This window comes from Lasioglossum baleicum, chromosome 8, assembly GCF_051020765.1.
Source record: "Lasioglossum baleicum chromosome 8, iyLasBale1, whole genome shotgun sequence".
Taxonomy (NCBI): domain Eukaryota; kingdom Metazoa; phylum Arthropoda; class Insecta; order Hymenoptera; family Halictidae; genus Lasioglossum; species Lasioglossum baleicum.
The window spans coordinates 669,202-693,778 of NC_134936.1; the positions used below are offsets into that span (position 1 = coordinate 669,202).

At 41.6% G+C, this 24,577-nt stretch overlaps 1 protein-coding gene and 1 pseudogene across 1 annotated transcript; one reads left to right on the forward strand and one right to left on the reverse strand.

The window, feature by feature from the left end:
- Positions 1-1,301: 1,301 nt before the first annotated feature.
- On the reverse strand, positions 1,302-24,577 carry LOC143211615 (dynein axonemal heavy chain 5-like). The gene is made up of 6 exons (XM_076429447.1): positions 24,215-24,577; positions 22,602-22,796; positions 20,620-20,758; positions 17,436-17,712; positions 1,524-1,965; positions 1,302-1,400 (listed from the first exon to the last, which is right to left on the reverse strand). Exons 1-6 carry the CDS (start codon positions 24,548-24,550, stop codon positions 1,302-1,304), a joined length of 1,488 nt encoding a protein of 495 aa, XP_076285562.1. The 5' UTR covers positions 24,551-24,577.
- Positions 22,982-24,063, forward strand: LOC143211219 (histone-lysine N-methyltransferase SETMAR pseudogene; annotated as a pseudogene).

Genomic DNA, 24,577 nt, shown 5'->3' on the forward strand with positions numbered 1-24,577 from the left:
ATAGGTCGAGTTCACCGAGTACCGCACGTAACCTTTTTTTAAATACAGGATTATTCAGCTGGCTGCTCTTTTCCTTGCGTAACCAGTAATTTTTGACTTTTTTCTATAAATTTTTACCTTTCTCCTACGTTATCCAAGTTTCGAATTTGGTGGATCATTGGTTCAAAAGTTATAAATGTCTAAAGTTGATTCATTTGGTCAGTGTTTTTGATAGGTTAGCGTCGCTATGTTATGTGTAGTGACGGTCACGCGTCGCTTATCGAGCGGAGTCGCTAGGTGGCAGCACACGCACGCGGTATGTGGGGTTAAGGTTCCTATAACGGAGTCACCACTGTGGGACAGATATGTGTCCCTAACAAGGAAGTGCCAGAGGCCACGTAGATTGTACAGAGGATTAACTCAGGGTCACCAGTGTAGGGAAATTATTGTGAGCCTACACACTCACGTAGTATGACTCTATCAGAAGGAATATTGTTGAGGAGAATGATAGTTCACAGATATCACCGAACAGCTCACTTTATTAGCTGTGTAGTCACGGATAGCACAGGTGCCATGTTACGAGTATTATACAAATGGTTACAACTGACCACAACGTGGTCGACAGAAATGAGAGCGAGGATAAAACACGTGTTGCTTCTATGACAACTTACGACGAACAGGATGAGCGTAATAGCTCACCGCAGCGTTTCTCTCAGAAGCACCTTGTGCGCAGGCGCGGAGCCTCGCCATTGGACGAGTGCAGCGCCGAGCCCACAGGTAATGCCGATAATTAAGGGGGTAGGATACCTTCAGATTGTAACTAGCAAATAACTAGAATCTTACTAGATGTTGAGTCGAAAAAATGGGTCTGCGCCCAGACGTTGCTTGTCCGTATTTGAGCAAATTTTGGGCTGGGTGAGGGCTCATTCTAAAGAGGAAGGTTAGATGCAGCCCGCTCTGGTCATGATTTTAACGAGATTATGTTTATCTATATAAATAAAAATCATATCTAATAATATGAGGGCCCAAAGTAGAGAAAGAATCTAGAGAAAACCGCAGATTTCAATGCATTTTTCTGTCTCTAAAAGACTTTTTTGACTTATATGATGGGGCACAGGTGGCTGCATCTAACCTTCGTCTTTAGAATGAGCCCTCACCCAGCTCAAAATATGCTCAAATAAGTACAAACAACGTCTGGGCACAGACCCATAAGATTCTAGTTATTTTCTAGTTACAATCTGAAGGTATCCTACCCCCTTAATTAATTGGTTGGTGGTTAGGTTGGGCGGTAGAGGGAGGGCGGAAAAAGCCGGCTTGGGAATCTACGAGATCAACATCAACGCGTGCTTGTGATGCCGCTTACCCGATCCGCTCGGTAAGTTGTGCGCGACCGTCACTACACGCAACATGGCAGCGCTAACCTGTCAAAAACACTGGAAATTGTTCAAGTTTAAAACTTGAAACTTGGAAAAGGTACAAATTTATAGGAGAAAGGCAATAATTTCTAGTTACGCAAGAGTTCTATAATTGTTATCAAGTTTTACCTGCCCGAAAGAGTCTGTGAAGTATTGGTCGAACACCTCGTGCTCCAAAAGCGACCTAGTTTTCAACCAAGCGGTCACCACAGGATTCCAGTCGAGGCCAGAGGAGCTCATGTAGACCATGCCGTTACGGGAAACCGTCGCCGGGCTAGCATTGTCGATGTTATGTGGTTCAAATATAATTTTACAGGTTGGAGCCATCGATAAACGATCACCGTTCGCCAGTGTCAACGTTTTATTATCGTCCAACACCGAGTTCAAGTTCTCAATCCAAATGCTGTCGACTGGTCCATCAAGGACCATCCACACGTGTTCTCCTTCCTTCAACTTTAGCGTTTTACGCCACAGAGCCGAAAATATTCCGTCTGTCCAGTCGTTGGTGGCTACGTCCAGACGACCAAACATTTGGGCTGCTGTTATGCTTTTCGGGTTCATTCTCATTTCTCTGCAATGGCGTAATTAGTTATGAATAGACCGCGGATTTTATGCATATACAGGGTGCGGCACTTAAGATTTACACCGAAAATATCTCCATTGTGTTTAGTAATACAAGAAAATGCTTGGTTTAGTGGGGCAATTATTGTGACGGAGAAGTTTTTTCTCTGACACTATGTCACACTATGTGGGAACACTACTAATCCAATTACAAAACTTCTTTATATTTCCTTATTTTTTTATGGGACTTTCACAAATTTATTTGTGGCATTTTTCTGATTAAAATGAAACTAAACACGATATAATTTCAACTGTATTTATTTAGTGGTTTAAATGACCATGAAAGTTTTGGGCGCAAGGAAGAACAGCGCGGTCCGTGCTTACATGCTGTCCTTTTTTACGTTCGGCATCCTTTGTACATCCGGCGCGGTCCTCGCAGTCATAAAAAAATAGTGTCCCTACACGATCTCTCTCTCTCTCTCTCTGCTTGGAACTGGCGAAAATTTTGAAAATTTTGAATTTCATCGTAACTATAAAGTATTATATATCGTTGGATTTGTAATTTTTTTCTAAATAAGAATATGGAAAAATTATATGACCTTAATTTAAAAAAAAATAACGATGACCTTAAAATGTCGAAAATATGATTTTTAAAAAAAATATTTTGTGCCATTATATTTACCATATTAAACAATGCAACTTTTTTTCTCTGACATTTTTTCGTAGAACCACAAATAACAGATATTTAAACATATCCATTTATTACCTATGACCGAATATAATTTATTACGTTACCTCCAGATGTACCCCGTGGACCTTAAGTCCACTTTTTTACAATTTTACCTATCTTGAAATTCATAAGCGCACACCCGGGAAACAGATGTAAACCCTCGTTATAAATTTTATAACAACCCGTACTTAAACTCCCACTCCTATTCCTACTCCTATCCTTACAAGTTTTTCCACCAATTACTTTCAACTCCATCAACCAATCATCACGCTTTTTCAAACAAACGACATCCACACCGTAGTAAGATTTAGATGTATCTGAGAACCACCGATTAGATCTGTCTGAGCTAACGAACTGTAATCATCAGTATCGAGTAAGCGAACATACAACCTCAAGTGTTGTCTTTGATCAACTATCACCTCAACTTACAAAATCGGACTCGTGATCATCGTCGTTCAATCCAGATTTGGCAGACGCGAGACGTTACAGTAGTCATACAGGAAGACTACTCAATTTCTATATAAATTGAGAAGCCCAATGGAGAGTAGAAGTCGCGAAAAACTGTTCTTATTAGAACATGATGAAAATCAGATAATTGACGCTAATGCCATCGAAACGACAAGTTTTAGGAGTGCTATTTTATAATTTGCGGAAAGTGTAATTTAACCTTCGGTCTAGTGCACACCTTGTTGTTAAAGAAGTGGAGGTGTTGTGGGAAAAGGCCAGAATTCCAGTTCAGTTAAACAGTCGCTGCGTCGAGAAATTGGAGTCATTATACCACAAGTGGAAGGTCTTACAAAAGAGTTGTAAACGACGATCCCAGATACAAGATCAACAGGAACAAGAGTTTCTTGATCAATTAGTGATCTTTTAGTAGCGGCGATGATTATAAAAAATTTGTCATTTTACCAACTAATGTGGCCGATCACATGCAAGAGGACATTTCAGGTTTTATATCAGACGAAAGTCGAAAATTTTTTAGTAGATTTAATATATTGACAGAATTTTTAAAAAAAGATCCAATAGTTTGGCAAGATGAAGAATCTTACAAACTAGGTTTAGATATAGTTAAGGCTTTAACTGTGGTCAATGATTCGGCAGAAAGAGCCGTTAAGCTAATGCAGGATTATAATCCAATTTTAGCTCGCAATGAAGAAGAAAAGCAGTTGGTACTGCAAATGGTAAAAGATTACCGCCAGCAATATCCTGACGCAACGAAAACGATAATAACGAAAAACATGTAAATCGAACGTCGAGGGTCCGCAGCACAGGCGAACCACACAGCTACCTCCCTCTCAGGAAAAACCCAGAGGGGTAGCGTCATAAAATACGCTGACAGCGCGGGTCCTTACAGCCACTTCGGGTCTGAGGACCCGTTCTTCCAGTGACTGTTATCAAATTTGGATTCTCTCTCTAGGTTTTGTATTGTTTGTCTGTTCATTTAATAAAATGCATTCTTGGCGAGCGGCTTCACCGTTGATCGGCGTATAATTTGGTGCCCCGCTCTGTCCTTCCCATCCTAAAAGCGGATAGTCTTACATTAGAATATAAGAAATAGTTCCTTATTACTCTATTCTATAGAATATATTCAAAATATTCATTCACATGTATAGTACAATAGTACAATACAAAATTACATATCTCTGTTATTTGTGGTTATACCAAAAAATGTCAGAGGAAAAAGTTGCACTGTTCAATATGGTAAATATAATGGCACAAAAAATTTTTTTTTAAAAAATCAAATTTTCGAAATTTCAAGGTCATCGTTATTTTTTTAAAATTAAGGTCATATAATTTTTCCATATTCTTATTTTTTAAAAAATTACAAATCCAACTATATATAATACTGTTACGTCCCGGGTCGGGAACGGTCCGACGGAATGGAGCGGGCCGGACGGGGACGCAACCGAGTAATTTATTAGGACGATCTTAGATCCACGTGGCGCGTAACGTCCACGTCTGATCAGGGACCCGATACCGGTGTTTGTTGTTAAAAGGGCGGAGACGAGGATAAATGCGAACCGAGACGGACGTCGTCCGTCGTGAACACCGCGTAGAACTAACACGCGTCGCGGTAGTAGTGATGGTTCCCAGTGGTCGAAGTGTCACTACGTGGGTGTGTGCAACTCGTCCGAACGCGTGGGTTTGCTCGATTTGTGACAGGAGATTTCGATCGAAGGGAATTAGTGTTCTCTCGGTACCGAGCACCCTCTGGGCTCAGACGTACACGATTAAAACACCAATTTTCGGTAAGAGGAGCGCCTATAGGGAGTCTGAGGAATTTGAGGAGTAGATTGAATTCGAACAGACCCGATGGAACACCACACGCACGCACACTTTCGCGAACACTTTAAACGGTCACTGGGAACAACACTTTTAATGATAGCGGTAACTCCAATCGGCGCGATGTGGCATATATGATATGGAGAACCAAGGAAAATGCTAAATGAAATTGGAAAGAATAGATTTAGAAGAATAGAATATAATTGCCAAAAATAGATGTACAATAATATACAGGGTGTTTACCTACAGGTGGGAGAAAATTTAAGGGGTGGTTCTCGACGATAATATAAGACGGAAATGAAGAATAAAAAAATTGCGATTTCGGCTTCGTTATTTAGTTATTAACAATTAAAAATTCGCCTAAAATGCTGCAACACTTCTAACAAAAGTATACGTTGCGTACGTCAGACAGGCGCGCGACAGTCTCGTATCAAGTGACAAACGCATGCATACCTTGGTTCTCACAAATATCCACAAATCCTTATCCTGTACTATAATTGTTCATAACACCGTACTTAGTATACTGGAATAAACGCTCTAGCACTATTTACAATATCATACACACGCACTACGAGTTTACAGAGAGTACAAGTTTACTGAGGGGAATGAGGAGAATGTAAAGAACTGGTATAATCCTTTAATGTTGAAACACTGCACTTTATTGAACTTGATCTACGTCGCGAGAGACTCGCTCACAGACGAAACGGACATCTTGAGGTCGTATGTGATTTCTGCGAACGGAAATCTCCGACGCGTGCGAGAAGAATCGTCCGTACAAGCTAGTATCCGTATGCACACTGATTCAAGACAGCTAATGTAGTCAATGCACACACATGAGATATTTCGCGGTCACAGACAGAATGAGAAAGAATCACGAAATTCGTGAAAACAGGATAGACAATGTATTGGTATAGCAACGCGCGATGTTTGGGCGGTAGTTTGCTGTAGATCTTCATTTGTTTTATCGATCTGGCATCGACCTCATCAGCTCTCTCGAATCAGTGTGCATACGGATGCTAGCTTGTACGGACGATTCGTCTCGCACGCGTCGGAGATATCCGTTCGCAGAAATCACACACGACCTCAAGATGTCCGTTTCGTCTGTGAGCGAGTCTCTCGCGACGTAGATCAAGTTCAATAAAGTGCAGTGTTTCAACATTAAAGGATTATACCAGTTCTTTACATTCTCCTCATTCCCCTCAGTAAACTTGTACTCTCTGTAAACTCGTAGTGCGTGTGTATGATATTGTAAATAGTGCTAGAGCGTTTATTCCAGTATACTAAGTACGGTGTTATGAACAATTATAGTACAGGATAAGGATTTGTGGATATTTGTGAGAACCAAGGTATGCATGCGTTTGTCACTTGATACGAGACTGTCGCGCGCCTGTCTGACGTACGCAACGTATACTTTTGTTAGAAGTGTTGCAGCATTTTAGGCGAATTTTTAATTGTTAATAACTAAATAACGAAGCCGAAATCGCAATTTTTTTATTCTTCATTTTCGTCTTATATTATCGTCGAGAACCACCCCTTTAAATTTTCTCCCACCTGTAGGTAAACACCCTGTATGTAAAGAAAGATGCGAGCAAACTCGGACAAAAGATATAGCACAGAATAGTAATTATAAATTTATAATAAAAGTGCTAGCGAGCTCGTACAAAACAAAGTAGCAATGAATAATAATCAAATATTCACGAGCGAGCTCGTACAAGCAAAATAGCACAGAAATAGTGATTAATAACTTACGAGCAAGCTCGTACAACAGAATAGCACAAAACAACAATTGTAATTTGAATAATAATGCGAGCAAGCTCGTATGAACAAAATAATAGTAATGGTTTACGAGTAACCTCGTACAACAAAATAGCCAAGAATAATAACTGTAAATATGTAATAATAATCTACGAGCAAGCTCTGATAACAATTTGGAATCAAATGATATATGAATATAATGAAATAGTATAGAAATGGTAAGGTGCAATACGACCTGAGTATCGTGAGTGATCTGAAATAGAGTCCGAAAACGCGAGAAAATGATTGAACTGTACTGAACTGGAAGACGCAAGAGAACTGGATAGTCAGAATTCCGAAACTGGAAGAGAGTCTGAACTGTATGAAATTCGGAACTAGAAGAGAGTCTGAACTAGAAGAGAGTCTGAACTAGAAGAGGGTCTGAACTAGAAGAGGGCGATTCGCGCGATTTCGTCTTATTTATAATGAGAGCGCGGACCATAGGGATTCGGTGAACCGTGAAGTCCTTTGTCTAACTCGTACGAGGTACGGACGAATATGTTGTCGTCAATGTATACTTTTCGCTGTTTAAACGGGACGACGGTTTAGGTGTACGTACACCTGTACTCGCGGTTGCCATGCTGGCGTTCGCTTGTACCGGTGGCTATTGCGTCTTTTCCGATTCCCTACGTTCGCGCTCGCGGGGATATGTATAATATATATACACGTAAGATACATATATATACATATCATCGTATACAAATTTTAAACGCGATTTTCGGTTTGGACTTTATGAAGGGGATATATATACCATTACATATATGTATATACGGCGAGAATTTGCTCGTTCGAGCAAAGCCAACTCAACACGTTGGTACGACGTTACAATACTTTATAATTACGATGAATTTCAAAATTTTCAAAATTTTCAATTTAAATGCGCCACGTGATCCTTTTTTTCGATCGATCTCAAACTTTGCCCAAATTTTTTTCTCACCAAAGAGAACCATTCTGGGGGGCGTCGTGCTTTGTATCTCGATAAAAATTTTTCGCCAAGTATAGCTTAGGTCCACCCTAGTGGACATAGCTTACGCACCCTCATGAACTATCCAATTGGTTTTAGCCGCCAACGCAAACCCGTTTTCGAGAAAATCGATTTTGAAATGCGACCTGTGCGTTATATTCCATGAGTGAAAACCTCTTGTCACAGCGGTCGGGGGCCGAGCGGGTTCATCGAATGTCTACCACGAGATTGGTCAGGGTTCGTGTCCCGTGGCACTGGTGTTCACAGTAAACCTACCCAGCAACGCTGAAACTATCAACCCAGAAGAAAATCGCAGATACACCTACAAAAAGACGAAGTGGAAACAGTTTAGCAAAAAACTGGACAAGAACTTCAACCTGGACATACCTCGCAACAGAAACTTATCAACAGAAGAAATTGAAAATTACCTCACCGAAATAGAGACAGCAATCAAACACGCTGTATCACAGGTAGTTCCTAAATATAAGCCTACTCATAACATACTCAACTACACCACCACTAAAATCAAAAAACTTCACAAATACAAATCCTTTATATTAACCTCCCTACACACACAGATTATATAAACACAATCAAAACAACACACTCCATCTCAATATAGCATTCCTCAAAGAAATACTATCAAATATTAACTACTCATTAAAACTTGTATATGCCAAATCCTACACAATATACTGGAACTCGTTAATCAAATCCATAGACTACAAAAAATCACAATCCTTCTTCCCCAAGATAAACAAGTTCTTCGGACCCAAACAGCAACTAAAAATTGATGGACAAAACAAAGATATAAACCTTTTAAATAGATGCAATTTTCAAAAAGAAAATCTTGTAAATCGCGATAACAAGTACTTTATTCAAGACCCCATAGACATCCTTAACACAATCGGACCATACTACGAAAAGATCAATTCCCCACGATACACCAACACCTCCACACCACCTAAAAAACTGTAGACGAGGAAGCAACCAAACTAATCAACACGTTCAAAAATAACCTTAGCAGAAATACAACCATCACATCTTTCTCAGACTCCAACAACGGAACTAACCCTAACAACCCAGAGAACTCACTTTTCTGTAGCACTTTTGGCACCAATTACATCCTCAAATATCTCCAAAATAAATGTTCCTCAGGTCTTGACGACATACCCCCAATAGTACTCAAACATATGCCCACAAAACCCATAACTGCATGCACAATTCTATTCAAGAACTGTATAAACAACAGATACTTTCGTGAAAGCTGGAAAACTGCTAAAGTCCTCGCAATTCTAAAGAAAGGAAAACCCCCAGAAGATGTCTCCAGCTATAGACCCATTTTAGCCTCACCCCGGCCATAAGCAAAGTCTTTGAAGCCATCAAACACAACTCTATCATCCAGCACACTACAGACAACAAAATTATCCCGGATACTCAATTTGGGTTTAAACACAAACACTCAACCATCCACGTAATTCACAAAATCGCAAACGACATCACCACCCATGTGCACAATAACAAAATAGTTGGAGCCTGCCTCATAGACATAGAAAAAGCCTTCGATTCTATATGGATAAACGGATTAATATACACGCTAAAAGAACTCAACTTTCCCACTGACCTCATCGAAATAATTTGGAGAATGGTCACAAATAGGCGCTTTGTCACTTGGAACGGAGATCTACTCTCAACTATAACATTCATAATAAAGGAAGGTCTCACACAAGGTTTTCACCCACAACATCACAAACCTATTCCATCTCAACACTAACAATAATACACACTCAGCCACATATGCAGATGACCTCATAATACTAACAGCAGACAGTCACCCTGATATCGTACAAGACCTAAAAATAAACCCATCCAAATGTGAAACCATCCTCTTCCACAAACCACTCAGATTCCTTAACAGCTCCAAGCGATTCCACATCAACAACTTCCGCATTACAATACAGAACAACAATAGCACATTCATTATCCAACATAAGAAAAGCGTCAGATACTTAGGCGTACACCTAGACTATCTCCTTAAGTACAACATACACATAAACACACAATTGCAGAAAGCCACCAATATCTTCAGAAAACACAGCAGACTTTTCTTCCACAAATCCCTATCACACAAAGCGAAAATAATTCGGTATCTCATACTGGTAAGACCGATAATAACCTACGCTGCCCCCATATGGTGGAACTTGAACGCAGTAACCATGGAAAAAGTTCGCAAATCTGAAAGGAAGTGCCTCAGAGCCGCTTTACACATATACAGAAAAACAGATAACAACTATTTCATCAATAACAAAACTTTATACAACCTAGCAGACATCCCCCGCATTGACAACCACATCCTCAAATTAATACGAGATTACTTTGCTAGCATACCAAACACAGAGAATAAAATCCTTACTGACCTAATGAATATCAACCCACCTGACATACAAGAAAGCCTCCAATCGGGATATATATCACCCCATAAGCATTCATCTACGTCAGGCGTGGGCAATTTTGCCTCAATTGAAGCAAAACCGTCCCCACCGTAGCGCCCACTGTCTCCCACCAGCATCCACCGTTACCATGGAGAAAGAACGCGCTTCGCCCGTAGCGAGCAGTGCGCATATCTCGCGAAGGCTTCGTGTATCGCGGCCTCGAGGAAGCGAGGAGCATCGTGTGCGCAGGTCTCGCATCCTCGTGGCCGCGAGGAGGCAACGTGCGCCGTAGGCGCGCGCATTTGAATGCATATGAAAGACAAAAAGGGAAATAGATGCTATTCTTTATGTCCCCACTCACTTGTTCGCACCCGCGAAATTTCTCCCATAGTTATTGCTTTGGCCAGACGTAGTATTGTGCTTTTTTTATTTATGCTGTAACGTCCGAGGTCGGGCGTTGGAAGGATACTGGTAAGGATTTGATTTCGCGCTCTCGACTTTTTGTTCGCGACTCGCGGTGACGGGGGAGCGTACCACGCAGATCCGGTCCGAGTGAGATTTTAATTGAATTCGATGATTCGATCGTTGAGGTTTTGAGTCGGGATTTAGGAATTCTCGGACAGCTAGACCAAGTCCGCCTGACCGTGAATGAGGAGGGTGCCCGAACGGCTAGACCAAGTCCGCCTAATTCGGTGGAGAAAAGTATGTCGGGTCCTTATAGATACGCGATTTTCACTCTCACTCGCACACTATCCTCGTCGCACACGCACACGCCACTTTGATAAGTAAATCGTTGTATGAACCGCACGTGAATCGTAGAGGAGAATTTTGATGAAAAGAAGCGTTCTCTCAGACCACGGGTATTAACTATAAATAATTTATAGCGTCCCGATTTGTTCATCAATGAGAACTGTTCTGTGGGTACTGGACCGTTGTAAACGTAGATTAGAAATGCAACGGGATATTGAATAATTCGAACTATATTGATGAGACACTGTTCTCGGCTGACTATTTTCAACTAACTGTTCTCGATTGACTATCTCGACCGAATGACTACTACTGACTGAAGATTTTGAATATTTGTCGAAAACTCCCGAAATACTAATGCCGCTCTGCTCTCCGATCCTGGCTTTTATGGGCCTGTTGCCAAGTGGATTTGTGGTGGGAAGACAATAGGAGGAATTTCATGGTTGAGAGAGCAGACAGTGGATCCGTGGGGGAAACAATAGAATCGTATGCTTGAGTGAGCAGGCCTTGAAATTGTTATTTCCAAAATCACTGGGGCTTGACGAGATCACATTCCAAAGTGATGACGTCAAATGAGAGTCTTCTCAGATATTAATGTTAATTAATTATATATTTGCTTGTGATGCAAATATAAGGAGGGAGTCCGGTGACGGACGTTAGGACGTTACAATACTATAGTAGTTTTTGTGTGTAGAAATTGGTTTGTATAGTCTCGCATTTTTTTATAATTTTGTATTTTGTATTTAGTTGTACTGCCTAAATTTTTACAATGCCTAAAGTAACTGCTGTTAAATACATTTTTTCAAAATTAGATGTCGAGCTTGACCTTTTGTTTGTTAGACAAGCCGACAATAATGCAAAATGCATCATTTGTAAATCCGTTTTAAAGGACAAGAAAGGTTGTAATCTTTCTCGTCACTATTTTGCAAGGCATGATGATGAATACAAGAGTTATTCCAGAGTAGAAAGAAAGCAGTTACTTGAGGCATTTAAAAGACAAAACGATGGGTCAATCGAGAATTTCGACTCCGAGAGCAAAATTGCGTCTTATAAAGTTGTTTGGGAAATCGGTCGCGCGAAGAAATATTTTCAGATTGGGAATTTATAAAAAATTGTGCTATTGAAATGGCCAAATCTTTTGGCAATGATGCGGCTGTTGCACAATTTAAAACTGTTCCACTGTCTCGACGCACGGTATCCAGACGTTTCGTAGATATTGACAGTTATTTAAAAAACAAGCTCCGTACTTTAATCCAAACTTGTGCGTATTTTTCGCTTTGTTTGGATGAAAGCACGGATGTAACCGATGTTGCTCAGTTAGCAATTTTTGTGCGTATGGTGCAATTTGATTTTTCTGTGCATGAAAGCTACTTGCATTAGTCCCTTTCCATAGCACCACTAAAGAAATAGATTTATTTAATGCTTTAAAAATGCAAGTAGAGGAGTATACTAATTTTAGTAAATGTAGTTGTATTGTGACGGATGTGCAGTGTTTCAACATTAAAGGATTACCAGTACTTTACATTCTCCTCACATTCCCCTCAGTAAACTTGTACTCTCTGTAAACTCGTAGTGCGTGTGTATGATATTGTAAATAGTGCTAGAGCGTTTATTCCAGTATATTAAGTACGGTGTTATGAACAATTATAGTGGAGGATAAGAATTTGTGGATATGTGTAAGAATTTAAAAGTGAAAGAGCATTGACCCCTTCTACTCGATAATTCCATAGGGCGGATATTAGAAATGCCCTTGTGGATTTTAACGAGTAGGTAGGTTCAATGTCGTCTAACGATTTTTTAAACATTTTCACCTCGCTGGAGTCCCAAATGAGAACCAAGGTATGCATGCGTTTGTCACTTGATACGAGACTGTCGCGCGCCTGTGTGACGTACGCAACGTACACTTTTGTTAGAAGTGTTGCAGCATTTTAGGCGGATTTTTAATTGTTAATAACTAAATAACGAAGTCGAAATCGCAATTTTTTTATTCTTCATTTTCGTCTTAGTATATTATCGTCGAGAACCACCCCTTAAATTTTCTCCCACCTGTAGCTAAACACCCTGTATACACACACACATTAGATCAGGCGTGGGCAATTTTGCCTCAATTGAGGCAAAACTGTCCCCACCGTAGCGCCCACTGTCCCCCACCAGCATCCGTCGTTACTATGCAGGACATTGTAGGAAGGACGCGTTTCGCTTGTCGCAAGCAGTGCGCAGGCCTCGTGCATCGGAGCCACGAGGAGCGCCACCGAAAGGAAGCTTGGTGGGGGAAGCAGGCGTTTGAGGGGCTCCACCCGTGCCCACGCCTGCATTAAATACTAAATCAGGGTTTTTTGTTTTTAAAAAACTTTTTTCACCTGTGATATAACTACCGCTCGACAATTCAACCTTGTTTACTATGTCGAATAACCCCCGATATTGTACAATCCCCCCATTAATACTGTTATGAAGCGATGAACCAAAGAAGTTCCTACTTTATAAGATGACTGAGTTATTTTAAGGTTGTTTTTAGTAGTTTTATTTGAGCCTGATGTATATATTGATTTTCCTAAGCAAATAAAAATTTTAAAAAAAGAGGTTCGTGTCCCGTGTCGGCATTTTTTATAAATATTTTTTTTCACTTTCTTTTTTATTTTTCTACATGCTTTTCAATTTTTCAAATTTCAATTTCAACTCTTCGATTTCAACTTCAATTTTTCAATTTCAACTTCGTCTTCAATTTCCATTTCAACTCTTCTATTTCAACTTCGACTTCAATTTAAACTCTTCGATTTCAACTTCAATTTTTCAAATTTCAACTCCAATTTCCATTTTAAATTCAATTTTTCAATTTCAACTCTTCGATCTCAACTTCAATTTCTCAAATTTTTCAAAGTTAAACCTAGCTTTATCGGAAGAACGCATGTGAAATTGACATAAAAAGTGTAATAAAAATAACAATTGCAATTAAAACACTATAAAAATAATAAAAATTGAAGTTGAAATGGACGAGTTGAAATTGAAGTTGAAATCGTAGAAGTTGAAATTGAAATTGAAATTTGAAAAATTGAAGAGTTGATGTGTGAATTTGAGGTCGAAATTGAATAATTGAAGTTGAAATGGAAATTGAAGACGAAGTTGAAATTGAAAAATTGAAGTTGAAATCGAAGAGTTGAAATTGATGTTGAAATTGAAATTTGAAATATTGAAGAGCACGTATAGAAAAATGAAAAAGGAAGTGAAAAAAAATTATAACAAATGCTGACACGGGACACGAACCCCGACCAATCTCGTGGTAGATATTCGCTGAACCCGCTCGGCCCCTGACCGCTGTGACAAGAGGTTTTCACTCATGGAATATAATGCACATGTCGCATTTCAAAATCGATTTTCTCGAAAACGGGTTCGCGTTGGCGGTTAAGACCGATTGGATAGTTCATGAGGGTGCGTAAGCTATGTCCACACAAAAACTCGTTGCGATCCGGCGTTCTCGATATGCGAGATCGCCTCGTCAGTTCCGAAATGTCGTATTCGATCGGTGAAAAATGTGATATTGTAATCGTCTACTGCGAATGTAAACAAAACTCAATTACAATGTGCAAGAATATATTCTGATCTTTTGAGAAACTGGACGTGTAAAGAAGAAAAAACGTGTACGAAATAAACCAAAAACAAATGTAAATAATGAAATAGAGTGTTTACATCAACGGAATCCTGGTAAACTACGTTAAGTACGAACATGGTCATCGTACGTTAAGTTATGCTTTTTGAAGAATAACTCCTTCGCATTTGTCTTTTCATTAGCTATAATGTTATACGTCGTTCCAATTAAAAAAATCGGTTTTCTGCCTGAAACATTTTCGTGTATTACTAAAAATAACGGAGATATTTTCGGTGTAAGTGTTAGGTGCCCCACCCTGTATACCGAGCTCGGCTTCTCCGAACCCGAGAATCGTATCGCGTTTCGTGTGACGCCCTCGCGGTGCCTGGCACCTGAACGGTTATTATTTTCGTGAAATCGTCGGACCTTCGAATCTCGCTTTGTCTCGGGCAGACCGCGCGTACTCGGCTAAACTTCCACTATTCGATTCCAGCACCGTACGCAGACGCACACTCCACGGTCCCCGTCGCGCACGTGCAACGTGTCTCCCATTCGCCCCGCTCATTCCCCGTCATCAGACAGTGGGTACCAGTGTGTCCAGACAGGGGTAATCGAAAAGGAATCGGGGGGAATACAAGTACCCCCTGTCTGATGACCAGAGTAATATGTGACACATTGCGCGACGAGAATAGAGTGAGGCAGAGTGAGGCGAATGGAAGACACGTTGCGGGTGCGCGAAGGGACTGAACGGTGGAATAGGATAGTGGAAGGGGACAAGGTGGAGAGCCTGGAGGGGGAAATGGCCACACTGGTGGGTACATCATTTCACCGTGACTCCCCACATCTGTCATCACTGGCCCGGTCTCAGTGCCAGTATAGCCCGAAGTTGGTCATTTTCTCGGGTCTTACAACCCGACGAAAAAGGGCAACGTGACAGTGCAAAATACAAGAAATAAGAGAAAACCCAAAAAAACTATTTATTTCATTTCCACCTCAATCCAAATAAGAAATAATCTTTTATTTGCAAATAAGAAATAATAAATAGATCACTTTTGGCATTATTTGAATGACTTTTAATTACAATCACACGTTTATTTATTATTCATTGCTCATTACTCATTATTTATTACAATCTATATAATAAAAATCAAATGCTGTTCGTTGGTCACAACATCACGGGAGGACGACTGCACCGATTTGGCTAATTTTTTTTAAAAATGTTTGTTGTAGTCCGAATCAGGTTTTTAGATTAAAAAAATTGGAAAAGTTGCCCGGAAACATGAAAATTCGGGAAAAAATGAGACTACTTACACCACGACCGCTGCGAGAGGGCCACGACGGCATCACTACCGCGGTCACCGCCAGATGGACAACGCGACGTAGCGAGTTTCTCGCAAGTAAGGTGTTGCGGGGGCGGTATTAATATAGCGGACGCGGATATTCACAAATATTGGCTAATCGAGCTCGCAAAGCGAGCGAGCAACAACTCCCGTCTAGTATTTAAATAAAAATTTGCCGAATTTTGTCTAATGCAAAGGTAAAATGACATTGACCCTCATTTATTCCCAATTTTTGCAACTTAAGGGGGTAGTATAGGCTCTATTTGTAACTAGAAAATTACTACAATTTTACTAGAAAAATGGCTCGAAACGTGGGTTTGCGCGCTGTCGGTTTTCGTCCTTATTTCAGCAAATTTTGGGCTGAGTGAGGGCTTATTCTAAAGAGGAAGGTTAAACACACTGCGCCCTGGTCACGAGGTTAACGAGATTATATTTATAACTAATAATATGAGGGCCCAAAGTAGAGAAAAAATCTAGGAAAAAAACCAGCAGATTTCAATGCACTTTTCTGTCTCCAAAAGACTGTTTGACTTATGAGATGACCAGGGCGCAGTGCGTTGAACCTTCCTCTTTAGAATGAGCCCTCACCCAGCCCACAATTAGCTCAAATAAGGACAAAAACCGACAGCGCGCAAACCCACTTTTTCGATCGAAAATCTGGTAAGATTCTAGTTATTTGCTAGATATTTGCTATTTACTAGGATCTTACTAGATTTTGGGTCCGAAACATGGATCTGCGCGCTGTCGGTTTTTGTCCTTATTTGAGCAAAGTTTGGGCTTGGTGAGGGCTCATTCTAAAGAGGAAGGTTCAACGCACTGCGCCCTGGTCATCTCATAAGTCAAAAAGTCTTTTGGAGACAGAAAAATGCATTGAAATGTGCTGGTTTTTTTCCTAGATTTTTTCTCTACTTTGGGCCCTCATATTATTAGTTATAAACATAATCTCGTTAACCTCGTAACCAGGGCGCAGTGTGTTTAACCTTCCTCTTTAGAATAAGCCCTCACTCAGCCCAAAATTTTCTGAAATAAGGACGAAAACCGACAGCGCGCAAACCCATGTTTCGAGCCATTTTTCTAGTAAGATTCTAGTTCCTTTCTAGTTACAAATCCAGCCTATACTACCCCCTTAATGTGTCTATCGTGTGTCAAGTTGACGCAATGGTAAAACATCAAATGAAATGGAACGATAAATATTAGCATTCATCACTCTAATCACTCTAATCACCACGTACTTGTGCTGCCAATTGGCGGCTCCGCTCGTTAGAAGACGCGCGACGCTAACTAAATACCAACATGGTGCCGCCCTACCTGTCAAAAATGGCCATAATCGCTGAACTTTAAATACGCATAACTTTTGAACCAGTGGATTCCTAAGATTAGAACTTGATTTTCTCAGGCGGAGTTCAGTCGGAAATAGGCTTTTTAGCCTTAAATTAATCAGGAGGTAATAAAAATAATTTGTCGCACCGTATCACTTAACTTAAAATTTTTGGTTGTTTGGAGAAACTCGTTTCAGATGATATGTTAACTTATATTTGACAATTCGATCAAGTTCTGCGGATGTATAAGATACTAATGGATATATGGACATATACTAATGGAGATACCTATGGGCATCACCACACTGCGTTAATGCTTTCATCAGAGTTTGTATACATGTTGTTTTCCCAGCACCGGTTGGACCCAGGGTCATTATTCCATGCCTCACCCTCTGAGTCTCGTACAATTGTATTAATTTTAATACCCACGGTGGATGATAGATTAATCCAGCCTCGTCAACTTGTAGGTTGATTGCTTCTTCTAATTCTGGATAAGCAGTTTTTTCGAGGGCTTGGTTCGGAAACAGATCCGCTACTAGAGAGATGAATAGTGGTTCATCTTCGTCTGTAAATATTAACGGATAATCAGTAACTCATTTACAAGCATAAATTTACCAGTAGGTTTTTACAAAAGAAACTACAAGGTGAATAGGAATAACGGAGTTAAACGTTTCTTATTATAATTCTGTCAAATTGACGAATTTTTAAAACAAATAATGACAACAATAACATAGTCTTTTAGTATTCATATATTTATGAGTTTCGAAGTAGCCACCCTTTGCGCCGATACAGAGGCTGAAACGTGTGTGGCGTTTGACATTCCTGCGCTCGCCACGAGATGGACGGATAGTCAAGGGGTCTTTCCCGCTAGTACTCGCTTCCCCAATGATTTGTATTGTACAGATTAGAAGTATTGGTTTATGAAATGATGTGCAAAAAAGATTTTCCAAAAATTATAATTTACAACAGCGCTCGGATTTACTTACTCGTGGCGGCCGAGTTTCGAAGGTTATGCCCCCTCGACCCGGCCTGCGCGTCTCGCTCCGCGTGGCGGCCCTAGTTCTCCTAGGCCAGGCAGTTCCAACCTATTTTCCTCCGACAACAGCAAGATCCCCCACCATCGAACCTCTTCCCACTACTACGTACAGCCGTAGAGTTAGTGAGTGGGGCGGCAGCGGTGGCAGTGCTGGCGCGGGAGGGAACAGGGACAAGATTCGACGGCTATAATGTATGCGTGTGCATCGCGTCGTGCGTCGCGCGGCACGCGGCTCTCGTGGTGGGAGCTTCCCACTGCTATACATTATAACGATGAAGTCTAAGAGTGGGGGAAGGATCTGAGCGGGGAAAGAGGGCAACACGAATAGGGACCAGGGTTACCATATTCTAGTCTCGCCAGGCCCCTTACCCTGCCGCCCCTCATCCAGCTGCGCAGCGAAGCCCGCCTTGGCTTCCCCCACTCTTTCCACTAAGGAAGTTTAAGGGGCCTGGCGAGACTCGCAGATGGCAACCCTGATAGGGACTACGGAACGCGCCTGAGGACGTCCGAATTAGGGCCGCCACAGGGAGCGAGACACGCGGCTGGGTCGAGGGGACCGTAGCCTTCGAAACTCGTCCGTCGCGAGTAAGTATATCCGACTGATTTACAAGGTTACATGCAAAAATATTATACAGACGGCATTTCTAAAAACTTTTTTATTTGGGCCCTTAATGTGTGAAAATTTGAAATATATGTTTTGTAGATCTATATTAGTTATACACATGCTCTGAAAGTTTCATCGAAATCGGTTGACGCAGGAAAAAACGACACGCATCGAAGGATGTACGATTCTGTGGATTTTAAGCAGAAACTGATCGAAAGTCGTGTGGAACTACGACTTTCACCACTTTTAATCGCTCGTGTGTATGTTAATCGATTTTGATGGAAAAATATAAGAAATAGTTTTTCTTCTATTTTTTCCATAATCATTAAGTCCACCCCACACAATGATCCTATCCATACCTCTTACCATAAACCCTCCTTATCCCTTCCCCATGGATGAAAACCACCACCTTCTCGTGGTTTCCATTGAGCAACGACACCTTTTTTGTAGAATATATAAAATTCGTATAAAAACTAATATGTATAAATGAAATCATGATTAAAAAGGTGTTGTTGGCCAAGGGTGGTTATTAATATTGTTCTCCAGGTATAAATAGGGTTATTTAGTCTATACAGTCTGTTGGTATTTTCTCGAGACCAGCGGTATAGACAATGACCATAATAGCAGTGGCACGGCATACTTTACCAGCTCATTGTGACGCCAATTTTTATGGCTCCATTTTTTTCAAGGGTTCATTTTAAAGGGGAAACTTCAAGGAATATAAACATATTTTTTCAAAATTTAAATTACTGCCGTCCATCTTCGAAAAAAACGTAAAAAAATAATTTATTTCAATTTTTCGACATTATCAAGTTGATTGTCAAAGTTGAAAAAATTATTTTGTTATAGACCAATCCTTTTCAAATAAAACACAAAAGAATGTAGCTCAATCGGAGAAACAGTTCCTGATATAAAAATTCGTAAGTGAGGCCCGTTTTCGCCGAAATGGGCAAAAATTGAAAACTTTGAAGGCCTGCCATTTCTAAAAAAATTCGAATCCGGCAAAATGATGACTTAAACGCCCCCTAATTTCACATGGACTACAACATATTTCAGTTAGAACAAAATCGACGATAGTGCCTGCAAAAAGTGATCGATTTGGCATGCAATGACCCGCATACGAAAATTCAGGAGTAGTCTTTCAAAATCGAAAGCTCATCGTATATATGTATGACCAGAGTGAGACCCTGTTTTCTCTCTCATCTCCACAGCAGTGCTTACAAAAAAATCAGACACGTGCTTCAAATACCAGTAAACATGTTTGCAAAATCCCATGCAAAAGGTACAATAGCTGGAAAAATACATACTGTCTAGTGCACGAGAGGAAACTAGTGGGAGGGGAACGGGCCAAGAGGAACACAAAAGCAATCTGAATGGTCAGGCTCTTTCCCGGTTCCCTTCCAGCTAGTTATCTCTCGTGCTCCGCAGAGTACCTCCTTAAAGGATACAAAATAATCGACGGTAAATAATTTATTGTAATAGTAGTATCACCGACGAGATATAGGAATAGATCTGACACCTAATGCATTTTGGTGTCCGTCGGTATCGGTGCGCTAACGCCCCATTTCCTATATCTCGTCTGTGCTAACACCCCGTTACCATTCAGTGTCAACACCTCTATACTGCTCTATACATAGAATTAGAGAGATGTATTATTATTATTTCTAGGGGCACAATATTTATAGCCGGGTTAATAGCAAATTATGGATATAATTTAAAGAAAATTATTGCTATCACTGGCATTTTAAGGTGTCGGTACTTCAGATTCCTATGGACACCAAGTCCCATAAGGTGTCAGGTCTATTCCTATATCTCGTCTGTGGTAGTATTACCTATCAATTTAGAAAGATTCATGTCTCTCAACACTCGCATGACGATTGTGCTTTCCGAGTCTTTGGAGTTGACTCTCTTTGATGCTCCCAGAGTTCTCAAGACTGACAGTATATTCCTCAGACCAAAATCGTAATGAACCTTCGCACACAGAAACGATATGTTATATATTATAGCAATAGTACTGTGTATACAGTTTTGTTCCGATATAAGACGACGATGTTTCTTTCGAAATAAGGACGCGGCTTAGGGTACGCGCACAGTGGATCCGACTTCATCGACGTCCGACTTCGGCACACACGCACGAGCGTTTCGCGCGCCTCGGGAGGCATGCGTTGGTGCCGGTACGTCCAATTTCGTCGGAAAATGTGCTCATCAGGGTTGCCGTACAGTGTCACCAGGTCGAGAAAATCGAGGGGAATACCAGTACCCCCTCTCTGATGATCAGTCCAGTCTACTGCATACGACCGTGGTCTACGGCCTGGGCGCGGTTGGCTCGCGGAACACATGTTGCTGATTCTCCTCTTCGCTTGGTCGGCAAGTAAGTCTCCACCACGGCCACTCCGACTCTTCCCTTAGCCTTAGTCTTAGCCTCAGCACGAGCACCCCCACGATGCTCACCACTACTATGTAAACATGTACAGGCACATAAGACCCTTGCCCGAAGCTCGTGCTAAGGCTAAGGGCTAAAGGAAGTGTCGGAGTGGTCGTGGTGTGGACTGACTTGCCGACCAAGCGAAGAGGAGAAGCAGAAACATCTGTTCCGCGAGCCAACCGCGCCCAGGCCAGTGTTTTCAGCCTCAGTAAAGTACGCTTCTCGAGGAAATGTGGCACTTTGAGCGCCATGCAGAATTTTAAGAAATTGATATGATCTCCATGGAGCCTACTACATGTTTGGTTCTTTGATTTTTGCACTCCTAAGTCGTCCATTTGGACCACTGTGCGTCCCATCAATTATACCGGCACATTCCCGCCGATATAGCTGCCTCAGGGCTCTGCTACATCATTGCTTCATCATAGATACGTTACTGTTTTGGACGCGCATGCGCGAAAAAACGTATCCCGTCTAGGCACACTGGCCCAGGCCTGGTCTACGGTCTTAGTGAGGGGCGTTGGAGTGTGCGCATGGTGTTGGAATGGGATGGGCCGGGGGATGAGCTGACCCCGGTGGTGGGGTGGGAAGCGTCGGGGTGTCCGGATATGCCTTCGACGACCCTCCCTTACCGGCGTCGGCACCCTGTTGCCCTGGCCGGGGCGGGGACTTTCGGGTCTCCCGCCCCGAGCGGGGCACGACGGTACCGGGAGCTGTGAGTGGGCCGAGCTGGAGCTCGGGAAGCTCAATTCGAAGGCTTCACGGATGGGGACAAGGGCGGTCCCTCCGTCCGGTGTCCCAATTAGATTAGGATCATGCTCCCCCGCGGGGTGCATGAAAGGTGGGAAGTGATCTGTACTCGCGTGATTCAGGCGCTTCCCATGTAGCTTTCGCGAGTTGACCCCCACCCGAAGAGAGTCACACATAACCTTGGTCATCCGCCAGGATGCCAAGGTATCAAAACGGATTTTCACACGGGGAAAAATGGTGCTGGAATGGGATAATGAAAGGGGAAAAGGAGGAGAATGTGTGAGAGCCGTTTGGCTCTCAACTGGCGACACTGTTGCCATATGTGTGTCTCGCCAGACCCCTTACCCTTTCGCCCTTGCCCAGTTTGTCTGCTGTGAGTCCGCCCCACTCTTTCCACTAACACTGACGCGTACCGCTAACTTACCTTGTTCCACGTGGTACGCTTCAGTGTTAGTGGGAAGAGTGGGGCGGACTCGACAGACAAGTTGGGCGAGGGGCAGAAGGGTAAGGGGCCATGTTCACTTTCCGTCCATGCGAGAACAACGTCAAGCTGCATAGATGCTCGGATCCAAAATACGGTGAAAGCCGGTTCCAAGCCTTCGCCTTATGTTGGAACAAAACTATATTTCTTTTTTAAATGACCTGTTTGGTAAGTTGCTCTTCGCATAGTTTATACAAGGTGTAAAATTTCCGGGCCAAAGTAATGTTTTCCAAGAAACCGCAGCTGGCCAATTTCACTCGAATAATAATTTGTCTGTCGGGCACCATCATGGCGACCGTTCGAAATTGAATTTTCAGGTTCTCCGGTAGTTCTTTCCTGCCAGCATATCCAGGATTCTATAAGACACATTTATTCATTTTATTATTTCATTCTATTAAAGAGGTGTTTCCTCAGATCATTTTGAGTAACTTTTTTCTTTGCGAAAATGTTCTCCGCGGCTTTGTTAAGGAGTCATTAAACCTTATGTTATTATATTAGGTTGGAAAGAAAGTTCTGACGGTTTTTGTTATTTTGATTTTAAATGGTCTATTTTCGATTGAGTTGGTGTTACATTGCATTGACTTTGTATATAATTTTAGTGCATTTTGGGCTCTATGAAAATGTGTTATTAATTTTATTTGCGAGTTAGTTTCCCCGATTTCTCAGGGTATTGAAAACAACATGGACAAGAAGCAGATTCGAACAATTTTCCTATTCCAGTTCAAACTAGGTCGGAAAGCTGTCGAAACTGCTCACGATATCAACGAGGCGTTTGGCCTTGGGACCACTAACGAACGAACTACACAAAGGAGGTTTAAAAAATTTCGAAGCGGTGACGAGAGCCTTGAAGATGATGACCTGAGGGCCCTAGTTGAAGCCAATCCTCGTACAAACGTTCGGGAGCTTGCTTCTGAACTGGGCGTAACGCATACAACAATCTGCAACCATCTACAGAAAATTGGAGAAACAGAAAAGCTTGATAAATGATTGTCGCACGAATTAAACGAACATCAACAAAATCGTAGCTTTGAAGTGTCGTCTGCCCTTCTCTTGCTCAATAAAAATGATGCATTTCTCAGACGAATTGTAACGTGCGATGAAAAATGGATTCTTTATGACAATAAGAAACGATCGGCTCAGCGGTTAGACCACGACGAAAGAGGGTCATGGTGACAGTTTGGTGGTCTGTGGTCGGTTTGATTCATCACAGCTTCCTGAATCCTGGTGAAACCATTACAGCTGAAAAGTACTGACGAAATTGACGAAATGCACGAAAAACGTTTGTGTCCAGGACTGGTCAATAGAAATGGTCCTATCCTTCTCCACGACAACGCCCGACCACACGTCACCTGGCCGACCCTTCAAAAGTTGAACGAATTGGGCTACGAAAGTCTACCTCATCCACCATACTCACCAGATCTCTCGCCCACCGATTACTACTTTTTTAAGCACCTCGACAACTTCTTGCGTGAAAAATGTTTCAAATCTCAGAGAGATGCTGAAACGACATTCAGCGAATTTGTCGCGTCCAGAACTCCAGAATTTTATTCAATCGGAATGACAAAACTTGTTTCTCGTTGGCAAAAGTGCATTGATTGCAAGGGTCTTTATTTTGATCCATAAAGTTTCGGTTGAGCCGAGATATGTGCATTTAAATTTAATAGTTAAAAACCGCCAGAACTTTCTTTCCAACCTAATAAAACATAGACAAGGTAACTAAGAAACTTTAGTGGGTTATTATTATACCCTATGTTTTGTATCGATTTTTGATTACCATAGTTATGAAAATTCCAAGTTCAGGGCACATGTCTATCAGATCACCATCTGTAAAGATAAATTGCTTTTTCTTTTCCTTCTTCGCGGCAAGAACAACGGCGACTTGTTGAGCGGCAACAGACAGAACCGGTAGTTCGATTCTATTGAACTCGTCGAAACAACCCCAGGAGCCACTTTGCGCTAAGCCTTTGTAAATTCGTCCTAATCCCCTGTAATCCATTTGATCGGAACAGTTGAAAACCACCACGTATTTCGCTAGCGTTTTCCCCATGTCCTTGACGGTCTCCGTTTTTCCGGTTCCGGCTGGACCACATGGTGAACCACCCATTGACATCGACAAAGCTTGAGCCAGGGTAATATA

Coding starts and splice junctions, on each gene's coding strand:
- LOC143211615 (XM_076429447.1), bottom strand. CDS start 24,550: ATGTCAATGGGTGGTTCACCATGTGGTCCAGCCGGAACCGGAAAAACG. Junction 22,797..24,214: donor TTGGAATTTTCATAACTATG/GTAATCAAAAAT, acceptor TGTGTCTTATAG/AATCCTGGATATGCTGGCAG. Junction 17,713..20,619: donor GAATCTTTCTAAATTGATAG/GTAATACTACCA, acceptor TAATATTTACAG/ACGAAGATGAACCACTATTC.